This window comes from Oncorhynchus nerka, linkage group LG22, assembly GCF_034236695.1.
Source record: "Oncorhynchus nerka isolate Pitt River linkage group LG22, Oner_Uvic_2.0, whole genome shotgun sequence".
NCBI lineage: Eukaryota > Metazoa > Chordata > Actinopteri > Salmoniformes > Salmonidae > Oncorhynchus > Oncorhynchus nerka.
The window spans coordinates 16,110,798-16,134,250 of NC_088417.1; the positions used below are offsets into that span (position 1 = coordinate 16,110,798).

At 40.8% G+C, this 23,453-nt stretch overlaps 1 protein-coding gene across 1 annotated transcript in view; it reads right to left on the minus strand.

The window, feature by feature from the left end:
* Positions 1-23,453, minus strand: part of LOC115104488 (histone-lysine N-methyltransferase 2C-like) — a 264,974-nt gene that overhangs the window by 117,687 nt on the left and 123,834 nt on the right. Inside the window, 3 exon segments of the mRNA XM_065006980.1 lie at positions 6,024-6,138; positions 17,955-18,126; positions 21,213-21,375. Coding sequence (XP_064863052.1) covers positions 6,024-6,138; positions 17,955-18,126; positions 21,213-21,375 — 450 coding nt within the window.

Sequence of the window (23,453 nt, forward strand, 5' to 3'; positions counted from 1 at the left end):
CAGGTTAGGAGAATCCCTCCAATCCCTACCACTCTCATACCACTGCTGGCCGGGTGAAGAGGGGGATGTGAAATGATGGATTAGCTCAGATTACATCCCAATCTCTTCACCTTGTGGACTAATTAACTTAATTTGTTTTATTTATTTAAGTAGGCAAGTCAGTTAAGAACAAATTCTTATTTACAACGACGGTCTACCCCGGCCAAACCATAACCTGAGCCAATTAATTGAGCGCTGCCCTATGGGACTCCCAATCACGGCCAGTTGTGATACAGCCTGGAAATAAACCAGGATCTGTAGTGACACCTCTAGCACTGAGATGCTGCGCCACCCAGGGGCCCAAAACCAAGTAAAATGGGTGAATGAAAACTAAAATGTTGGTTTGAAAGATAGAAGTTTGAAACTAAGAAATCCTCACAAGTCTTCCAGAATGCAATAACAATAATAATAATGTTCACCTTTCCAATAATGTAAAGAGGTTGGGGCCATCTTAGCCTTGGGCACTCACCGCTCCCTCCATTTTAGGAAGCAAACAGCCAAAAACCTACTTGTTATGACTTAATACAGAGCTTAATAGCAGAGATGAACGCTTGGGTGCTTGCAAACCCTCACTGCAACCCACAGCAAAGCAGAGAGAACACACTGTATTGTTGATGATTGAGGTCTGTATCGCCTCCCTCCCGCGGCCAAAAAGACGCTACAAAGAGGCACTAAAAGGCCCGAAAGCTATTTTCAACCATCGGATAAAAACAGCTGGGAGACTCTTAAGGGACAGTGGAGAGATGGAGAGATGTGGAGAGAGAGGGGGGGTGGAAGAATGAGGGGAATGGGGATAATGTGAAACAGCCGGGAGACTCTTCGGGGGACAACAGAGATAGAGGGGGAAAAGAGAGACAGTGAGAGAGAGAGAGAGAGAAAGAGCGGGGAGGAATGGAAAACAGAAAGAGGAGGCCGGGGAGGGGGGAAAACAGTATCACTGTAAACAAGGAGACGTGATTTGAAGAGAGCTTCACATAAAAGCTCTTGTTCGTTCAGAGCTTATTCTCACCGCCACATTTTCTTCCCCCGTGAGGTAAATTGACAGCACTTTATTCCTCATACAAATACAGTGCCTTCAGAAATGATTCCCACTCCTTTACCTTCTCCATATTTTGTTGTTACAGCCTGAATTTTAAATGTATTAAATTGAGATTTTGTCACTGATTAACACACAATGTCAAAGTGGAATTTTATTCGTCGAAAATGTTCTTATTATTTAAAAAAAATAGACTGAAAACATTTCAGCTTTACAAGTATTCAATCCCTTTGTTATGGCAAGCCTAAATAAGTTCAGGAGTAAACATGTGCTTAACAAGTCACATAATACTTTGCATTGACTTACTCGGTGTGCAATAATAGTGTTTAAAATGATTTTTGAATGACTACGCCATCTCTGTACCCCACACATATAGATAATTGTAAAGTCCCTCAATCGAGTTGTGAATTTCAAGCACAGATTCAACCACAAAGACCAGGGAGGTTTTTCAATGCCTCACAAAGAAGGGCACCGATTGGTAGATGGGTACAAATAAAAAAGAATACACTGTATATCCCTTTGAGCATGGTGAAGTTATAAATTAGACTTTGTCTGCTGTATCAATACATCCAGTTACTACAAAGATACAGGTGTCCTTCCTAAATTATTTGCAAGAGGAAGGTAACTGCTCAGGGATTTCACCATGAGGCTGATGGTGATTTTAAAACCAGTACAGAGTTTGATGGTTGTGATAGGAGAAAACTGAGGATAGATCAACAACATTGTAGTTATGCCACAATACAAACCTAAATGACAGTCAAAAGAAGGATGCCTGTACAAAATACAAATATACCAAAACATGCATCCTGTTTGCAACAATGCAGTTAAGTAATTCTGAAAAACATGGTGTCAAAGAAATCTACTTTTTATCATGAATACAAATTTGGGGCAAATCCAACACAATAGATCACGGAGTACCACTTCATATTTTCAATCATGGTGGTGGCTGCCTCATTTTGGTCATGGGCAAGGTCTAGGGAGTTTATTTTAATAAAACATGCATGTAATACAGCACAGAAAAATTCACCTTTCAGCAGGACAATAACCTAAAACACAATGCCAAATCTACACTGGAGTTGCTTACCAAGACAGCATTGAATGTTTCTGAGTGGCCTAGTTAAGTGTTGACTTAAGACTTTCTGTTTATCAATGACCAACAAGCAACTTGACAGACCTTGAAGAATGTTTAAAAGTAATAATTGGGCAAATATTGTACATTCCATGTGTGCAAACCTCTTAGAAACTTACCCAGAAATACTCACCTGAAAACCCTACAAAATGTGCTTCTAACATGTATTGTCTCAGGGGGGTGAATACTTATCTATTCAAGATATTTTTATTTTTTTTAAGTATGAAAAATAAAACAGGGGTAAATTATAATATACAGTCATTATTGCTCATAATTGACCCCTACCTTTGTGAGAAAAGCTAAACAAAACCTCTTTCTCTGAGCAACTGTATTAGTATAAAAATAAATAATTCAAATATTGAGCTATATTGTATGCCAATTGTTTGGGGGAAAGTACATTATTTTATACTAATAGAATTGTTCAGAGGTAGAAATTGTGATTCGTTATTTTCTCAAAAAAGGTAGGGGTAAATTATTGACACCCCTAAAGATATTAATAAATTAAAACAGCCCATTAGTGTAGTATTTGGTCGCATATTCCTAGCACACAATTATTACATCAAGGTTGTGAATTTACAAACTTGTTGGATGCATTTGCAGTTCGTTTTGTTTGTGTTTCAGATAATTTTGTGCCCAATAGATATGAGATGGTAAATAATGCAGTTCATTTTTATGCATTTCTCACTTTTACTATAAATAAGAATATAATATGTTTCTAAGAACTTCCAAATTAAAATGTCAACACTACCATGATTCAGGATGAACCGGAGTGAACCGTGAATAATGATGAGTGAGAAAGTTAAAGGGTCAAATGATGGTAATGATGTTGCAAATTAAAATGTTATTTGTCACATGCTTCGTAAACAGCAGATGTGAGCATACAATATAGCTCAGAATTTGAATGATTTATTTTACATATTCATTATTAATCATCTTTACCAACGGTGTCAATCATTTCGGACATCAATGTATTTTGCTAGGTTATCATCAATGTATTTTGCTAGGTTATCATCAATGTATTTTGCTAGGTTATCATCAATGTATTTTGCTAGGTTATCATCAATGTATTTTGCTAGGTTATCATCAATGTATTTTGCTAGGTTATCATCAATGTATTTTGCTAGGTTATCATCAATGTATTTTGCTAGGTTACCATCAATGTATTTTGCTAGGTTATCATCAATGTATTTTGCTAGGTTATCATCAATGTATTTTGCTAGGTTACCATCAATGTATTTTGCTAGGTTATCATCAATGTATTTTGCTAGGTTATCATCAATGTATTTTGCTAGGTTATCATCAATGTATTTTGCTAGGTTATCATCAATGCGCAATTGAAAATTCTGTTTTACCGTGATAAAGAAGTAAGAAACCGGGGCCTCCCGGGTGGCGCAGTAGTCTTAAGGCACTGCATCGCAGTGCTAGCAGTGTCACCAGAGACTCTGACGCAGCCGGCCGCAACCCGGGAGGTCCATGGGGCAATGCACAATTGGCCCAGCGTTGTCCGGGTTAGGGAGTGTTTGGCCGGTAGGGATATCCGTGTCTCATCGCGCATTAGCGACTCCTGTGGCGGGCCAGGTGCAGTGCACGCTTACCAGGTCGCCAGGTGCACGGTGTTTCCTCCGACACATTGGTGTGGCTGGCTTCCGGGTTGGATGCGCGCTGTGTTAAGAAGCACTGCGGCATGGTTGGGTTGTGTTTCGGAGGACGCATGGCTTTCGACCTTTGTCTCTCCTGAGCGATGAGAAAAGATAGTAACTACTAACAATTGGATACCACGAAATTGGGGAGAAAATTGGGTAAAATGTAAATTGTAAAAATTAAAAATGTAAACGTAAGATACCGGAAACTACTCATCTGGCAACCTGTTGAAAGGATGTTGTCAATTGTTCAGATTCACCATCAGCAATAGTTTGGGTAAAGTTGATTATTTCATAACGAGGACAGCAATTCATTTGTGAGGCGCACTACATGGCCAAAGCGGGATGAGAAAAGAAGCCCAATAAAAACTTCCAAACGGTCAAGGGGTGACATCCAACGTTGTGGTACATATTCACTTATTGCTCATTTGTGAACTATAAATATTCATACATTACTAGCTCAAACACCTAATCTGCAAAAATGACAAGTTAATTAGTGGGTGATGGTGATTTCACAAATTAAAATGACCTATTATCTGTAGTATCATGTTTTTCTAAAATCCTAGAATATTTGGTGTATAAGAGAATGTTCAAACATTTAAAATGAACACTATTCTATGAGTACCAATATTGTAAAAACTCGTAAAATCTACTCCACAAATATGGCTCTTTTGCAACTTGTGGCTCAAATCTTTACAGCTCTTAAAGAATACTTGGATATTTTTTTTATTTATCCAACGCGTTTGACACAGTCAATCATGAAATATTACTTTCTAAATTGTATGAGATTATATATATATCATTCTCTTTGCCGAGGATACCAATTTCATTTTATCACAATCATTTTGATTCACTAATTAATTAAGCTAACTTATGTATGGCCATATTTTCTGAATGGTTCCAGATAATTTGTTAATCTTCAAAATGTTAAAACATTATTGTATTAAATAGTAAGTAAATAATAAATCTATAAAAATAAAAAGAGCCAGAATCTAAATTGGTTGGAAATGAAATGGAACAAGTCACATCCACTAGATTCCTCTGAGTTCTAATGAATGAAAAGTTATCCTGGAAATATCATATTACATTTGTCTGCAGCAAAGTGATGAAATCTGTAGGTATCATCAGAAAGATTAGTGGTTTGGTTCATCAGGCTTGCTTCCTAACTCTATACTATAGCTTAATTTACCCATATCTGATTTACTGTAATAGTGTCTGGGCCAGTACATATGCCTCATACCCACACAAAATTACTCATCATACAAAATACATGTGCAAGACTAGCTGCCACCAGTATCTCAGTATCTTGTCTATTTATGACATTAATGTACGTCAATTATACACTTTCATCTAGAAATACTCATACCTCCCAGACAGTTTACCTTTCAATGGATTCTTCCAGGTTCATTCTGACATCCATCTATATAACACACTGCAATAACCTTCACCTTCCCAACTGCCGCACCTCAGAGTCAGTTCTCTATCAGATAAAGAGGTACCATACTCTGGAATCCTTATCTTCACATTGCCGAAAGCTCATCATCCCTCAATAACTTCAAGCGAAGAAAGGGGGTCAGCCTGATGAACCAAACTACCCAATAATCCCCTCTATGTAGCCAGACAGAAGCCACTCCTCAGTAAAAGGCACGACAACCCACTAGGAGTTTGCCTAAAGGACTCTCAGACCATGAGAAACAAGTTTCTCTGGTCTGATGAAACCAAGATTGAACTCTTTGGCCTGAATGCATGGTGGTGGCAGCAGCATCATGCTGTGGGGATGTTTTTCAGCAGCAGGACCTGGAAGACTAGTCAGGATTGAGGGAAAGATGAATCCCCAAGAATACCCAAGACACGAGGCTGTAATCGATGCCAAAGGTGCTTCAACGAAGTACTAAGGGTCTGAATACTTATGTAAATGTAACACACTTGTAAAAAAATATATATATAAAAAATAAAAAAACCCTGTCATTATGGTGTATTGTGTGTAGCAAAAACAATTTAATCCATTTTAGAATAAGGCTGTAATATAACAAAACGTGGAAATAGTCAAGAGGTCTGAATACTTTCCGAATGCACTGTATTGCACTGTCTTGAAAGGGAAAGATGCACATCCCTTACACGCTCTTGTCTCGGCCCGACGGTATTCCGTGTTGTGAAAGGTGTTAGGAGTGTTTCTTACCTTGCATCGCCAGCCATTGGTGGGGATGGATTCCATGGCAGGCTGGAGACAGAAGGTGTGATAGCCTTTGTCACACATGTCACACACCAGCATCTTGCTGTCCTCTCCCGGGTTCCTGAAAAACACACACAGTAGAGGGAAAGATGACACACACACACCTAATAATATGATCTCAGTGTACAAGACATTAGGAACACCTTCCTAATATTGGATTGCATCCCCCTTTGCCCTCAGAACAGCCTCAATTAATTTGGGCATGGACTCTACAAGATGTCGAATGCATTCCGCAGGGATCCTGGCCCATGTTGACTCCAATGCTTCTCACAGTTGTGTCAAGTTGGCTGGATGTCCTTTGGGTGGTGGACCATTCTTGATACACAACTGTTGAGCGGGAAAACCCCAGCAGTGCTGCAATTCTTGCCACACTCAAACCAGTGCACCTGGCACCTACTACCATGCCCCTGTCAAAGGCACATGTCTTGTCCATTCACCCTCTGAATGGCACAAATACACAATCCTTGTCTGAATTGTCTCAAGGCTTAAAAATCCTTCTTTAACTTCTTGGTGACTGGGGGGCAGTATTGAGTAGCTTGGATGAATAAGGTGCCCAGAGTAAATTAGTATATTTGGATAGAAAACACTGAAGTTTCTAAAACTGTTTGAATGATGTATGAGAGTATAACAGAACTCATATGGCAGGTGAAAACCCGAGAATAATCCAACCAGGAAGTGGGAAATCTGAGGTTTGTAGTTTTTCAACTCATTGCCATTCCAATATACAGTGTCTGTGGGGTAATTTTGCACTTCCTAAGGCTTTCACTAGATGTCAACAGTCTTTAGAACCTTGTTTGATGCTTCTACTATGAAGGGGGGACGAACGAGAGGGATTGAGCCAGGTGTCTGGCAGATTGTGACGCGGTCATGTGAAAGTTAGCTTGCATTCCATTTATTTTCTACAGACAAAGGAATTCTCCGGTTGGAAAATTATTGAAGATTTATGATAAAAACATCCTAAAGATTGATTCTATACTTCGTTTGACATGTTTCTATGACCTGTAATATAACTTTTTGGACTTTTCGTCCGACCTTTCGGCTGGACTAGCACGCGCATTTGGATTTGTTTACCAAACACCCTAACAAAAGGAGGTATTTGGACATAAATTATGAACTTTATTGAACAAATCAAACACTTATTGTGGAACTGGGATTCCTATGAGTGCATTCTGATGAAGATCATCAAAGGTAAGTGAATATTTATAATGTTGACTCCACAACATGGCGGATATCTCTTTGGCTATTTTGGTCTCTAAGCGCCGTACTCAGATTATTGCATGGTATGCTTTTTCCGTAGTTTTCCGTAGTTTTTTTGGAATCTGACACAGTGGTTGCATTAAGGAGAGGTGGATCTAAAGTTCAATGTTTAATAATGTTTATTATGAGTATTTCTGTAAATTGATGTGGCTCTCTGCAAAATCACCCCATGTTTTGGAACTACTGAACATAACACGCCAATGTAAAATGAGATTTTTGGATATAAATATGTACTTTATCGAACAAAACATACATGTATTGTGTAACATGAAGTCCTATGAGTGTCATCTGATGAAGATCATCAAAGGTTTGTGGCTGTGTTTTTCTGTGACTTGGTGGTGACCTAACAATCGTTTGTGGTGCTTTCGCTATAAAGCCTTTTTGAAATCAGACGCTGTGGCTGGATTAACGAGAATTGTATCTTTAAAATGGTGTAAAATATTTGTATGCTTGAGGAATTTTAACTATGAGATTTTTGTTGTTTTGAATTTGGCGCCCTGCACTTTCACTGGCTGTTGGTGAGGTGGGACGCTACCGTACCGTCCCTAATATCCCAGAGAGGTTAACCTGTCTCCTCCCCTTCATCTATAGTGATTGAAGTGGATTTAACAAATTACAATGTTTTGTATATTCAGTGTATGAGACACTTATGGAGACACACAAAAAAGAGAAAAATGACACCCACCCACACACCTAATAAGCAACTAACATAGAAATCAGAGAAATTGGCAGGGATGTAGTATGGATAGCACAAGAGTTTGTTTCCCGACCGTGTCGACAGACAACCTAACAAACCGTCAACTGTTGACTCTGGTCCTCCAGGGTCTCAGTGTCTATGGGCTCTTTATCAGTGACTCATTTCGAGTCTGGGACTTGGACAATCGACTACATTCATTTATCAATGAAGTATGAGGAAGAAAAGAAAGCCAGCCAGACAGTTGGGAGTTTGAATTTAGTTTGTCAATGGGGGAGGTTCACATAGTAGGTTATGTTTAATACAATATATTTTATCACACACCACATTGTGAACAATACCTTTTTTTTAACAGTGTTTATAGGAATGAGAAAATAACATTTCCTTCAACAGAATCAAATTTGCTAAGCTTCAAGATTCAAAATTTGTTCAGCCAATCAAACCTGCCATTAAACTGAACCCGCAATCGAGAACAGTCCCTCTACGGCGGATTTTGGTTGGATTAACAATGTTTGAAGAATAAATCAAGAGACCAGAGCGTAAGATTTATGGTGTACGCATGTGTGTGTGCAGTGGAGGGTTATGATATTAGGGAAGAGGCTAGAGCCCTGAGATCTATCAAATCCCAGCAGTCTGTATTTCAGCTGACGCAAATCCAACCTGAATGAAAACATCATCTGAGATTTACAACTGTGCAGTGGAGTCATTACCGCCCGCGCACACACATCCCTAGATCACTCCGCGCCCCCCCCCCCCCTCCTGCCAATTCCAGAGTGCTCCATCTGGTAAAACTGCACTATACATTTCACTATGCTTTTCCCCCTTCTCTCTTCCTTCCCAGTTCCTTGGGAGGCTAAGCACCATGATGCAGGTATCCAAAATAAGGTGGGGTGGAGGTGGGTGTGTATGTGTGCTTGCATTATGAGAGGATAGCAGGGGTATACGGTGGGCCTCTTGCCCCTACAGACAGGCTTCACGGTGGGCCTCTTGCCCCTACAGACAGGCTTCACGGTGGGCCTCTTGCCCCTACAGACAGGCTTCACGGTGGGCCTCTTGCCCCTACAGACAGGCTTCACGGTGGGCCTCTTGCCCCTACAGACAGGCTTCACGGTGGGCCTCTTGCCCCTACAGACAGGCTTCACGGTGGGCCTCTTGCCCCTACAGACAGGCTTCACGGTGGGCCTCTTGCCCCTACAGACAGGCTTCACGGTGGGCCTCTTGCCCCTACAGACAGGCTTCACGGTGGGCCTCTTGCCCCTACAGACAGGCTTCACGGTGGGCCTCTTGCCCCTACAGACAGGCTTCACGGTGGGCCTCTTGCCCCTACAGACAGGCTTCACGGTGGGCCTCTTGCCCCTACAGACAGGCTTCACGGTGGGCCTCTTGCCCCTACAGACAGGCTTCACGGTGGGCCTCTTGCCCCTACAGACAGGCTTCACGGTGGGCCTCTTGCCCCTACAGACAGGCTTCACGGTGGGCCTCTTGCCCCTACAGACAGGCTTTACATTAGGCCTCCTGCCCCTACATACAGGCTTTCAGTTCCCACAATCTCAGATGTCATCTCTTTCAACATTAAGAGCTTCTGTTAAATTCTGTCCATGATTGACATGCTATGACACGCAAATGCTATGGAGATGAACCTGCATGTCCCACGTGGGATTCCATGTCAAATCAACAAGCACACCAGAGACTAGCGTGGTGATTATCACCATACCAAAAACATGGCCTTGGTCCATGAAATTAACATTTTCATTTTTGACCATGCAGAGTTCAGGAAACTCTATAAAAATCATTAAAAGCCCAGCTTCAATGGAGACAACTTTAGGTCACGCTCCGTTGGTTTTCGATTACTTCATTTGCTGGCCCCTGGAGCATTTTGAATCGTAATATGTCTCTGCAAACATAGTCACCACAGTCTTTCATCTAATCTTTACTATATACACTGGCTTGAGAAAGTATTTCTACAACTTGACATATTCCATATTTTGTTATAATTTACAAGTATTCACAACCGAGTCAATACATGTTATAATCACCTTAGACAGTGATTACAACTGTGAGTCTTTCTGGGTATGGATTGTACAATATTTGCACATGATTATTTTAAACATTCTTTAAGCTCTGCTAAGTTGGTTGTTGTTCATTGCAAGACTGCCATTTTCAAGTCTTGCCATTTTAAGTCCAAACTGTAACAAGGCCAAACATTCAATGTTGTCTTGGTAAGCTACTCCAGCATATTTTTGACCTTGTATTTTAGTCTATTGTCCTTTTAAAAGGTGATGTTGTCTCAAAGTGTCTGCTGAAAAGCAGACCGGAAAAAAAGATTTTGCCTGTGCTTAGCTTCATTCCTTTTCTTTTTAAGCTACAAAAAAACAAACTCCGCAGTCATTGCAGATGACAAGAATACCCATAACATGATGCAGCCACCACCATGCTTGAAAAATACTAAGAGTGTTACTCAGTGATGTGTTGTGTTTACCCAAAACATAACGCTTTGTATTCAGGAAATTAAGTAGATTTGTTTTGCAGCATTACTAAAGTGCCTTATTGCAAACAGGATGCATATTTTAGAATACTTTTATTCTGTACAAGCTTCCTTTTCCCTGTCTTTTATGTTCGTATTTTGGAGAAACTACAATGTTGTTGATCCATCGTCACAGCCATTAAACTCTAACTGTTTACATACAGTTGAAGTCGGAAGTTTACATACACTTGGTTGGAGTCATTAAAACTCGTTTTTCAACCACTCCACAAATGTCTTTTTAACAAACTATAGTTTTGGCAAGTCGGTTAGGACATCTACCTTGTGCATGACACAAGGTATTTTTCCAACAATTGTTTACAGACAGATTATTTCACTGTATCACAATTCAGGTGGGTCAGAAGTTTACATACGCTAAGTTGACAGTGCCTTTATACAGCTTGGAAAATTATAGAAAATGATGGCATGGCTTTAGAAGCTTCTGATAGGCTAATTGACATCATTTGAGTCAATTGGAGGTGTACCTGTGGATGTATTTCAAGGCCAACCTTTAAACCCAGTGCCTCTTTACTTGACATCATGGGAAAATCAAAAGAAATCAGCCAAGAGCTCAGGAAAAAATTGAGACCTTCACAAGTCTGGTTCATCCTTTGGAGCAATTTCCAAATGCCTGAAGGTACCACGTTCATCTGTACAAACAATAGTACGCAGGTATAAACACCATGGGACCACACAGCCGTCATACTGCTCAGGAAGGAGACGTGTTCTGTCTCCTAGAGATGAACGTACTTTGGTGAGAAAAGTGCAAATCAATCCCAGAACAATAGCAAAGGACCTTGTGAAGATGCTGGAGGAAATAGATACAAAAGTAACTATTTCCACAGTAAAACGAGTCCTATATCGACATAACCTGAAAGGCCGCTCAGCAAGGAAGAAGCCACTGCTCCAAAACCACCATTAAAAAAGCCAGACTACGGTTTGCAACTGCACATGGGGTCAAAGTACTCTGGTCTGATGAAACAAAAATAGAACTGTTTGGCCATAATGACCATCGTTATGTTTGGAGGAAAAAGGCAGAAGCTTGCAAGCCGAAGAACACCATCCCAACCGTGAAGCACAGGGGTGGCAGCATCATGTTGTGGGGGTACTTTGCTGCAGGACGAACTGGTGCACTTCACAAAATAAATGACATCATGAGGGAGGAAAATTATGTGGATATATTGAAGCAACATCAAGACATCAGTCAGGAAGTTAAAGCTTGGTCGCAAATGGGTCTTCCAAATGGACAATGACCCCAAGCATACTTCCAAAGTTGTGGCAAAATGACTTAAGGACAATACAGTCAAGGTATTGGAGTGGCCATCACAAAGCCCTGACCTCAATTTGTGGGCAGAACTGCTTGTGCGAGCAAGGAGGCCTACAAACCTGACTCAGTTACACCAGCCCTGTCAACTTATTGTGGAAAGCTTGTGGAAGGCTACCTGAAGCGTTTGACCCAAGGTAAACAATTTAAAGGCAATGCTACCAAATACTAATTGAGTATATGTAAACTTCTGACCTACTGGGAATGTGATGAAAGAAATAAAAGCTGAAAGAAATAATTATTCTTTACTATTATTCTGATATTTCACATTCTTAAAATCAAGTTGTGATCCTAACTGATCTAAGACAGGGTATTTTTAATAGGATTAAATGTCAGGAATTGTGAAAAACTGAGTTTAATGTATTTGGCTAAGGTGTATGTAAACTTCCGACTTCAACTGTATACGTGCCCCGTTTCAGGAAACTAGGCGTATGTCATGGGTCACTAGTTCACAGGAGAGACATTTGAAAGTACTTGTTTTTTTAAATCAAAATGGGTTTTTGGGCAGAAATGCCTTCTCGAACATCTGAACTTCCATGTGCCTTAATAAGAAACTTGTGTGCCATCTGTAAATACCAATGAAATTGTTAAATTACAAGCCAAGTTGGTTAAGATACAGAAAAAGACAGAAACCTCTTCTAGCTATGATTGGCTGAGATAATGAGTGAGCTGGACATGCCGAGAGATGAGTTTGGATTGGTCTGCCATATAGCACACTTCTGTCTATTTGAGCTGGTCAGAATGTGTCAGGTAATCCCGCCTAACGCGGCTTTATTTTTTAAGTATTGTATATTAAAACTTAACAAAAGAAGTCACTGCAACAACTGTTTCAGAGCACTCTGGTCTGAGTGTACCAGAGTGCAGAATAACTGATTAATTTACGAACGCTGAACACCGATTGAATATGGTCGGGGTCATTAAACATTGACAAAAAAGCTTAATTAAATTGTTTCCAGGAGCAGTTACAGTCACCAACGCTCTGGATAACATGAAAACAGTTCAACCAGCTCTGCTAGGGCGAGTAAAATGGTCAGAGATTGGGTGGGGGCTACAGTTTAAATATTTCAAATAAATGTTAAATTATTTGTACCTGGAATTTGTCTTTCAGTTATCAGTAGGACACGCCTGACCCTCCTCCACCAGTCATACAAGGAGAATGGTCTAATGCCTCCCATCAAAAAGAGAGCTGGCCCAAGCAAGCACAGACTACACCTGAAGCACGAGGACTTGCAGTGAGTGCTGAACTTCAACAACTACTCAGAGGATAATGCAACAGTATTACCAGAACACCACTGGTGGAAATTGCTGCCATCCCACGTGACAAAAACAGCAGTGTGGAGTCTCCGCAAGGATTCGATGACAACACTTGGTATGTAAAGCAAAAAAAAACGTTTTGATTATTTAATTGACCTCCCAACATGACTGGCACTGGTATTTTGTTTAGTCAAGCTGTGTGTCATTTTAACTTCCAGTTTCCAAGATTATGTTTCTGTATGCAGTGCTGCTGCTCTGAATATTTGTAGGTAAGTGAAACTTACCTGACAGTGATGCATTAAAAAATTATATTATGTTTAACATTGCATTTTCTTTTCATTAACTTATCGTAATGTTCTTTTGTTGTTGGCAGGTGCACTATCCTTCTGACCCTATGCAGCCAGGTCCCATCTACTTTCTATCTCCTCCCAACTGCAGTGCCCAAAACAAGAACAAGTTTGTGCTCTGGTACTGTGCCTGGCGGACCATGCACAAGCTCCACCACAGTTTTGACCTTCACTTCCTGATCACAGGCCACACAAAGTTTGCCCCTGACTGACGTGTGGGCATCAACAAGCAGCGCTTCAGAAAGAACAGGGTGAACACTGTCTGAGATTGCTGGTGTTGTGAAGGACAGCACTGTGACAGGGGTCAACATCCCACAGCTGTTTGGACTGGAGGATGGTACGGTGCTGGTGGAAAGCTATGGCTGGCAACAACACCTGACTCCATACTTCAGACTGCTGCCACAGTTCAAGCAGTACCAGCACTTCAGGTGAATATAATTTCATTGCATTGTATGAGGTTCTTCTTATCTAAACTTGGGAGGTGAATTGATGTTGTAGAATAATAGCGAAGACATCAAAACTATGAAATAACAAATGGAATCATGTAGTACCCAAAAAAGTGTAAAACATCAAAATATATTTTACATTTCAGATTATTCAAAGTAGCCACAATTTGCCTGGATGACAACTATACACACGCTTGGCATTCTCTCAACCAGCTTCGTGAGGAATGCTTTTCCTTTACGCTGTGGTCCAACTTATCCCAAACCATCTCAATTGGGTTGAGGTCAGGTCAGGTGATTGTGGAGGCCAGGACATCTGATGCAGCACTCCATCACTTTCCTTGGTCAAACAGCCCTTACACAGCCTGGAGGGGTGTTTTGGGTCATTGTCCTGAGACAGATTTATCATAGCGAGTGATGACAATGCGCAATGCCAAACGTTGGCTGGAGTGGTGTAAAGCTCGCCGCAATTGGACACATGAGCAGTGGAAACGGGTTCTCTGGAGTGATGAATCACGCTTCACCATCTGGTAGTCCGACGGATGAATCTTGGTTTGGCGGATGCCAGGAGAACACTACCTGCCCCAATACATAGTGACAACTGTAAAGTTTAGTGGAGGAAGAATAATGGTCTGGGGCTGTTTTTCATTGTTCGGGCTAGGCCCCTTAGACCCAGTGAAGTCAGGAAATCTTAACGCTACAGCAATGCCTAGTTAAATAAAAGGTTACATAAACATGTTTTTTTAAACACACACTAAAAGTGTGGGGTCACTTAGAAATGTCTTTTTTTTTTAAAGAAAAGCACTTTTTTTTCCGTTAAAATAACATCAAATTGGTCAGAAACACAGTGTAGACATTGTTAATGTTGTAAATTATTATTGTAGCTGGAAACAGCTGATTTTATATGGAATATCTACATATTCCCATTATCAACAACCATCACTCCTGTGTTCCAAAGGCACGTTGTGATAGCTCATCCCAGTTAATAATTATAAAAGGCTAATTGATCATTAAAAACCCCTTTTGCAATTGTTAGCACAGCTGAAAACTGATGTCCTGATTAACCTTTTTGGGATAGGGGGCAGCATGTTCACTTTTGGATGAATAGCATGCCCAGAGAACTGCCTCCTACTCTGTCCCAGATGCTAATATATACACATTATTAGTATTGGATAGAAAACACTCTGAAGTTTCTAAAACTGTAACGGAACTTTTCGAGTTTTTGTCTGGATGAAATGCTCGCGCCTCATGAAGATGGATTACTGGGCTGAACACGCTAACAACAAGTGGCTATTTGGACATAAATGATGGAACTTTATGGAACAAAATCAGTCATTTATTGTCGAACTGGTATTCCTGGGAGTGCCTTCTGATGAAGATCATCAAAGGTAAGTGAATATTTATGATGTTGTTTCTAACTTTGTTGATTCCAAAATGGCGGCTATTCCTCTGGCTGTTTTGGGTTCTGAGCGCCGATGATGCTTTTTCCGTAATAAAAAAAAAAAATCTGACACAGTGGTTGCATTAAGGAAAAATCTTTAATTCTGTGAATAACACTAGTATCGTTTATCAATGTTTATTATTAGTATTTCTGCAAAATCACCCCATGTCTTGGAATCAAAACATAAGGCATCAATGTAAAGTGAGATTTTTGGATATAAATATAAACATTATCGAACGAAACATACATGTTTTGTGTAACATGATGTCCCATGAGTGTCATCTGATGAAGATCATCAAAGGTTAGTGATTAATTTGATCTATATTTCTGCTTTTTGTGACTCGTATCTTTGGCTGGAAAGTGTTTTTTTGACTTGGCGGTGATCTAACATAATCATATGTTGTGCTTTAGCTGTAAAGCATTTTTTAAAAATGTTTATTAATCGGACACGATGGTTAGATTAACAAGATGTTTAACTTTCATTTGCTCTATTGGACTTGTTAATGTGTGAAACTTACATATTTCTCAAAAATATTTTTGAATTTCATACGCTGCCTTTTCAGCGGAATGTTGTCGAGGTGTTCCGCTAGCGGAACCCCTGCGCTATAAAGGTTAAAGAAGCAATACAACTGGCCTTCTTTAGACTAGTTGAGTATCAGCATTTGAGGGATTGATTACAGGGAAACTCGTCAGTCTATTCTTGTTCTGAGAAATGAAGGCTAATCCATGCGAGAAATTTCCAAGAAACTGAAGATCAACGCTGTGAGCTACTCCCTTCACAGAACAGCGCAAACTGGCCCTAACCAGAATAGAAAGAGGAGTGGGAGGCCCCGGTGCACAACTGAGCAAGAAGACAAGTACATTAGTGTCTCTAGTTTGAGAAACAGACGCCCCACAAGTCCTCAACTAGCAGCTTAATTAAATAGTACCCGCAAAACACCAGTCTCAAAGTCAACAGTGAAGAGGCGATTCCAGGATGCTGACCTTCTAGGCAGAGTTCCTCTGTCCAGTGTCTGTGTTCTTTTGCCCATTTGAATATATTATTTTTATTGGCCAGTCAGAGATAAGGCTTTTTCTTTGCAACTCTAATCAATTTGATGTTTGATAAACATGGGGGATATTGGTATCGGTACCGAGTCGATGTGCGGTGGTACAGGTTAGTCGAGGTAATTGAGGTCGGAACAGTGGAACAGAACAAAAAAATAAAGAGGTTCTGTTCAGAACGAAACGATTGGAAAATAATTTTGGTTCCAAAACTTGCCTGCTAGCCATTACCCTGTCAAGCACTGGTTGTACGACACTACTTAACCTCTCTAGGGTACGTGGGACGCTAGCGTCCCATCTGGCCAACATCCAGTGAGATTGCAGAGCGCCAAATTCAAATACAGAAATGCTTATTATAAAAACAAAACATATTTTACATAGGTTTAAAGATGAAATTCTTGTTAAACCAACCACAGTGTCATATTTATAAAATGCTTTTCGACGAAAGCATACCTAGCCCAGTACATAGCCCAGTTGACAAATTATTACAAACAGTAACCAGCCAAGCAGAAGCATTACAAAACTCAGAAATAGAGATCAAATTAATCCCTTACCTTTGATGATCTTCATATGGTGGCAATCAGAAGACATTAATTTACTCAATAAATGTTCCTTTTGTTTGATGAAGTCTCTTTATATCCAAAAACCTCAGTTTTGTTAGCGTGTTTTCTTCAGTAATCCACAGGCTCAAATGCAGTCAAAACAATCAGACAAAAAAATCCAAATTGTATCCGTAAAGTTCATAGAAACATGTCAAACGATGTTTATATTCAATCCTCAGGTAGTTTTTTAGCCTAAATGATCTATAATATTTCAACCGGACAATAACGTTGTCAATATAAAAGGTAAACAAGAACTGCACTTGCGCATGAAAAAGCTCTGCGACACGGTAGGGTCCACTCGTTCAGACTGGCCTTACTTCCTATTTTATAAGAATACAAGCCTGAAACGATTTATAAAGACTGTTGACATCTAGTGGAAGGCATAGGAACTGCAAATGGAGTCCTAAGTCAATAGATACTGTAATGGCATTGAATAGAAAACTACAAAACCAAAATAAAACTACTTCCTGATTGGATTTTTTCTCAGGTTTTCGCCTGCTAAATCAGTTCTGTTATACTCACAGACACTATTTTAACAGTTTTGGAAACTTTAGAGGGTTGTCTATCCAAATCTACCAGTATATGCATTTCATATCTTCTGGGCCCGAGTAGCAGGCCGTTTAATTTGGGCATGCTTTTCATCCAAAATTCCCGAATGCTGCCCCCTACCCTAGAGAAGTTAAGGTCTCGGGGGTGGGTGACCACACCACACGATGGCTACTATCAAACACCGCCAACTAGGGCACACCGCCAACTAGGGCACACCGCCAACTAGCGCACACCGCCAACTAGCGCACACCGCCAACTAGCAAACACAGGCAATTAGCAAACACAGCCAATTAGCAAAACGGCTACTAATGCATACAGCTAACTAGCACAGTGGCTACTAGTGCATACAGTTAATTAACAAGCTCACATCTGGTAAGTTATGCTACAGAGTCGACCCTTACCTGCAGGTCAAACAGACTTTGCACTCGGGGCACTGCCAGCCGGCCCTCTTCAGGGGGGTAACACCCACGTCCAAACATGCCCCGTGGTAGTGCTGCCCACACGCGGTACAGAAGAGCTGGTCCTGCAGGTCCCCAGCACTGTCACACAACAAGCACTTCACTTCCTCTTTAGCTGTGGGTGAGGAGAAAATAAATACTAAAAAGGGACAGTTTAGGAAAGGGACATAATATTAAAAAAGACAGGTCATGGAGGCACTATATTAAAAAAGACAGTTCAGGGAGGCACTATATTAAAAAAGACAGTTCAGGGAGGCACTATATTAAAAGACAGTTCAGGGAGGCACTATATTAAAAAAGACAGTTCAGGGAGGCACTATATTAAAAAAGACAGTTCAGGGAGGCACTATATTAAAACACAGTTCAGGGAGGCACTATATTAAAAAAGACAGTTCAGGGAGGCACTATATTAAAAAAGACAGTTCAGGGAGGCACTATATTAAAAAAGACAGTTCAGGGAGGCACTATATTAAAAGACAGTTCAGGGAGAACTATATTAAAAGACAGTTCAGGGAGGCACTATATTAAAACACAGTTCAGGGAGGCACTATATTAAAAGACAGTTCAGGGAGGCACTATATTAAAAGACAGTTCAGGGAGGCACTATATTAAAAAAGACAGTTCAGGGAGGTACTATATTAAAAGACAGTTCAGGGAGGCACTATATTAAAAGACAGTTCAGGGAGGCACTATATTAAAAGACAGTTCAGGGAGGCACTATATTAAAAAAAGACAGTTCAGGGAGGCACTATATTAAAAAAAGACAGTTCATGGAGGCACTATATTAAAAGACAGTTCAGGGAGGCACTATATTAAAAGACAGTTCAGGGAGGCACTATATTAAAAGACAGTTCAGGGAGGCACTATATTAAAAAAGACAGTTCAGGGAGGCACTATATTAAAACACAGTTCAGGGAGGCACTATATTAAAAAAGACAGTTCAGGGAGGCACTATATTAAAAAGGGACATTTCTAAATCGTTCAACGTAATATTAATAATCTCCAACATTACCCCAACTGGGGCTGGGCGATATATCAAATTAATTAGAATTGATCTTTTAGCGCAATATTCCAAAGGACTGTATTGCAAGAATCAAAAGGGTGAGGGTGTGGTTATTTTTTTATGAGCGTTTGTTTCATGTTTTCTTTTTGGTCTCGTCTGCTCCTTTTGCAGTAACTGTGCACCTTCCCATTTACACACACATACCAAGCTCCTCCCCCTGCCACAACAACAAAGATGAGAGATCACTTTTTCCTCTCTGACTATTTTCCTCTCTGACTATTTGCAGAATCGGTCATACGGATACTGAAAGACATTGAGAATTTATTTTACTGTAAAGTTAAACTTTCTAACAATACCTATGTCTCCACTCCTCAAATTGCTCCCAGAACAGACACTGAAACAGTTAGACCACGTACTGCTAGTAGCATGTTAGCCAAAGACTGCTATACTAGCGGTCTAGTCTATGTTTAATAAACGTGCTATAAGCATAAAACATAATTATATAAGGAATCGGCAACTTGTTCTCATTCTGAGAAATAAGGTAGGCCACTTGATTTCAACATCTGAACAAAGTGGACAGGCTGGAGACGGACAGAAGGGTGTGTTTAAAACCATTCAACTGGTCTAGCAAACAAATCCAAGTTGGCTAAACTTGAAATATAAAGATTAGCTGGCTACTCAGTAGCATGTGGCCTTGTGCTTGAGAGATTGCCGATGAGGCCTGTGTCCTTGTTCTATAATGTCTGCTACAAGAAGTTAGTCAGTATTAGTTCATGTGCATTATGCATGGTTCTGGGTAAATTTGTAACAAAAAGGGGATTTTCATAGACTTGAAAGCCAGATCAGTGATTATTTTATTTGCCTAGGTATAATTCCAAAAGCCCTGAATTCATTAGATTATTGCTGACTGTTTGAAATGCAGTGTATATGATCTTTAAATAGAGATATCGTAAATCGCCCATAAGGTTGTTTCAACATGGGACCACATGTGAGGTTTGAAAGCCTCTGACAAAAATGTATTTTGGAGTGACCTGCCATGGACCATTAGGTTAACATTAGGCTAAAGGCTGCAAAAATGTTTACATACATTTCATCCAATGAGAACGTAACATCACTTTGAATTTAACACACTGCAAAAACATACAAAGGGTGATTTGAGTGAATTTCAAATAGACATGACCAAAAGACACCAGCTCGTCGAACATCTCATTCCAAAATCATGGGCATTAATATGGAGTTGGTCCCCCCTTTGCTGCTGTAACATCATCCACTCTTCTGGGAAGGCTTTCCACAAGATGTTAGAACATTGCTGCTGGGACTTGCTTTCATTCAGCAATAAGAGCATTAGTGAGGTCCGGCACTGATGTTTGGCGACTAGGCCATGATGAAACAGGAAAGGACCTCCCCCAAACTGTTGCCACAAAGTTGGAAGCACTGAATTGTCTAGAATGTCATTGTATGATCTAGCTTTAATATTTCCCTTCACTGGAAGGGGCCTTGGCCGAACCATGAAAAACAGCCCCAAACCATTATTCCTCCTCCACCAAAATTTACAGTTGGCACTATGCATTGGAGCAGGTAGCGTTCTCCTGGCATCCGCCAAACCCAGATTCATCCGTCGGTCTGCCAGAACGCGTTTCCACTGCTTCAGTGTCCAATTGCGGCGAGCTTTACATCACTCCAGCTGACAGTTGGCATTGCGCCTAGTGATCTTAGGCTTGTGTGCGGCCGCTCGGCCATGGAAACCCATTTCAGGAAGCTCTCGACGAACAGTTATTGTGCTGACGTTGTTTCCAGAGGCAGCTTGGAACTCGGTAGTGAGTGTTGCAACCGAGTAGAGGATTTTTATGCGTTACGCACTTCAGCGGTCCCGTTCTGTGGGCTTGTGTGACCTACCACTTCGCAGCTGAGCCGTTGTTGCTTCTAGACGTTTCCACTTCAATAACATCACTTAGCTGACCAGTGCAAATATTGCAGGGCAGAATTTTGTATTATTAATACAACTGTCAGCAATGAATTGGCTGAAATAGCCAAATCTACTAATTTGAAGAGTTGTCCACATACTTTTGTATATATAGTGTACCTACGTGACACTCACTGACAATATAGCCTACACCAAGTAAAGGCTGTTTGTTTCACATCTATAGTGTAATCCAGTTGTCCTCATTCTCCCAGTGGAACACAGGATCTATACTCACATGTTTGTGAGACCAGCTGGAGGTGGTCAGGGCAGAGGAGGGTGTGTCGGCGCAGGTCCTGGAATGTTCCGGCGGCAGCAGCGCAGGGGAAATGGTACGAGCGGCAGCAGCCCTCCTCACAGCACTTGATGGATGCCCCAAGGCGCTTACAGTATGCACAGCACTGCAAAACAGAGAGAGAGAGCATGAGACAGCGAAAGAGAGAAAGACAATGATTAAGAAAGCTAGTTTGAATACTTCGTTTTTCCTGATTCACTCAATAACGCCTATAAGATAACAACCTGGTCATTTTCGAGAAGAAACCAGGGGTATTCAGTGATTTGAAACCTTTTAAAAAGTTACAGATCGAAATGGAACAAGTCGAGCCTGACAATTGCCTTTCAAGGTGACAGGCAATCATATCGGTTCTATACAATACATTTCAAATCGGAACGTTCTGAACAGACCCTTGGTTGAGCTGATCAGGTTCAGGCATCGTGATTGGAGGCTGGAACCATATGCTTCATCTTTATGGCCAATTAACCACTGGCTCTATATTTCAGTTTCAGCACTTACTACAAGCTTTACAAAAATGTCATACTAATTCACACGTTGACGACAATCGCTAGGTATTGACACATTTCAGCTCTAAACCCCCTGCCTAAAAAGCATTGGTGCTTTTACACATAAAATCTCATTATTTTTTGTCAGGCCTCACACCAGTGAAATGAAGAAAATAAAAGCATAGTTCAAATTGAAGCCAACCTCTGTAATAGTAGAGAATTGCGATTATAGTAAAAAACAAACAAATAGACTGTCTAAATGAGGTGCTCTGGTCAAGGCGAGCGAACCTGGCTCTAGCACCTGAATATACATTGACATTTCCGTGGCCAGAGAATGCGAGTTCTCCTTTGAATAATGAAAACTGTCAAGAGCCGAGAAAGAATGGGGCCTTCAAGTTAAAATGGTTCAAGTCAGCACTTATGTTGCTCACTTTCTCCTTCTCTTCTTTATCTTTCTCTGCCTCTCCTTAGTTCTAGCAAACCCTTGTCGGGGCGGGGGGGGTCAAATACAAAAACCTGCAAATACCTTTTAACACCAAGTGTTAGACAAATATCGCCCATGCTCCAGTGACTTCCTGGGGGCATCATGGGAAGGACATCCTGTGGCATGTTGTCGTATGCGGGACCATGCCCGGCTCGGGACAACACAGACAATAACTTATTACCAAAGAAATATAACTATTAGTCTTATTATTCAAGTCAATGTTCTGTAATTCTATTGATATGCTTACTATACCCATCAAGTCCCTTGAGATGGCATAGGGAGTAATGAAGGAAAAAGTGATCCCCTTCAAAATGACACCACCCTCTCTTCAAACCTTAATCCTCCGTTGTTTTGTTGAAAATAATAATCAAGCAAGACTGCTGTAATCGTATCACAGTGTGGTACATGGTTCTCTTTCATAATCTACGCTAAAGCAGAAATATAAAGCCATACTGGCTTGAGCCCACTTCTCCCACAACGCCCCAAAGAGTAATAGTCGAGGCAAAATGATAGTGGCCCACCTCTACAAACCCTCCCTCCCTCTACAAATAGCCAAAATGATAGTGGCCCACCTCTACAAACCCTCCCTCCCTCTACAAATAGCCAAAATGATAGTGGCCCACCTCTACAAACCCTCCCTCCCTATACAAATAGCCAAAATGATAGTGGCCCACCTCTACAAACCCTCCCTCCCTCTACAAATAGCCAAAATGGCTACTGTCCAAATGGACCAAACCAGAGAGGAGAAATGCAATGGATGGATATCTGGTCCAGTGCTACTTAGAATAGAACAACAAGTTGGACCGGCCTGGTATCACATAACCGTTGTTTCACCATTGTGCTAACCCAAACCGTACTGTGCTGGCTTGGAAATGTTCTTTTCACATTGTCCTTTCCAGGACGGTTCCAGCCACTTTGGTGGAAGCGTAACCAGGGAAGCACAGTACAGCTTGGCTCAGTAGTATGAAGAGGGTAATTATAAAATAGCTTCTTCCAGTTAATGATAAGCACGCACCCATTAAGAAACTGACCGTAAAAAACATCTAAATCTAAGTGATTGATGAGGAATTCAAAAACTGCACAAAGGGAATGGCAAATAAGTCTGGCTGCACAGATGACTGGTAAACATACTGTAATTGACAATGACTTTTTCATTGGCAAGATTAGCAAACTTAGGCATGACATGCCAACAAACTCTGAACCTTCCAATCCATG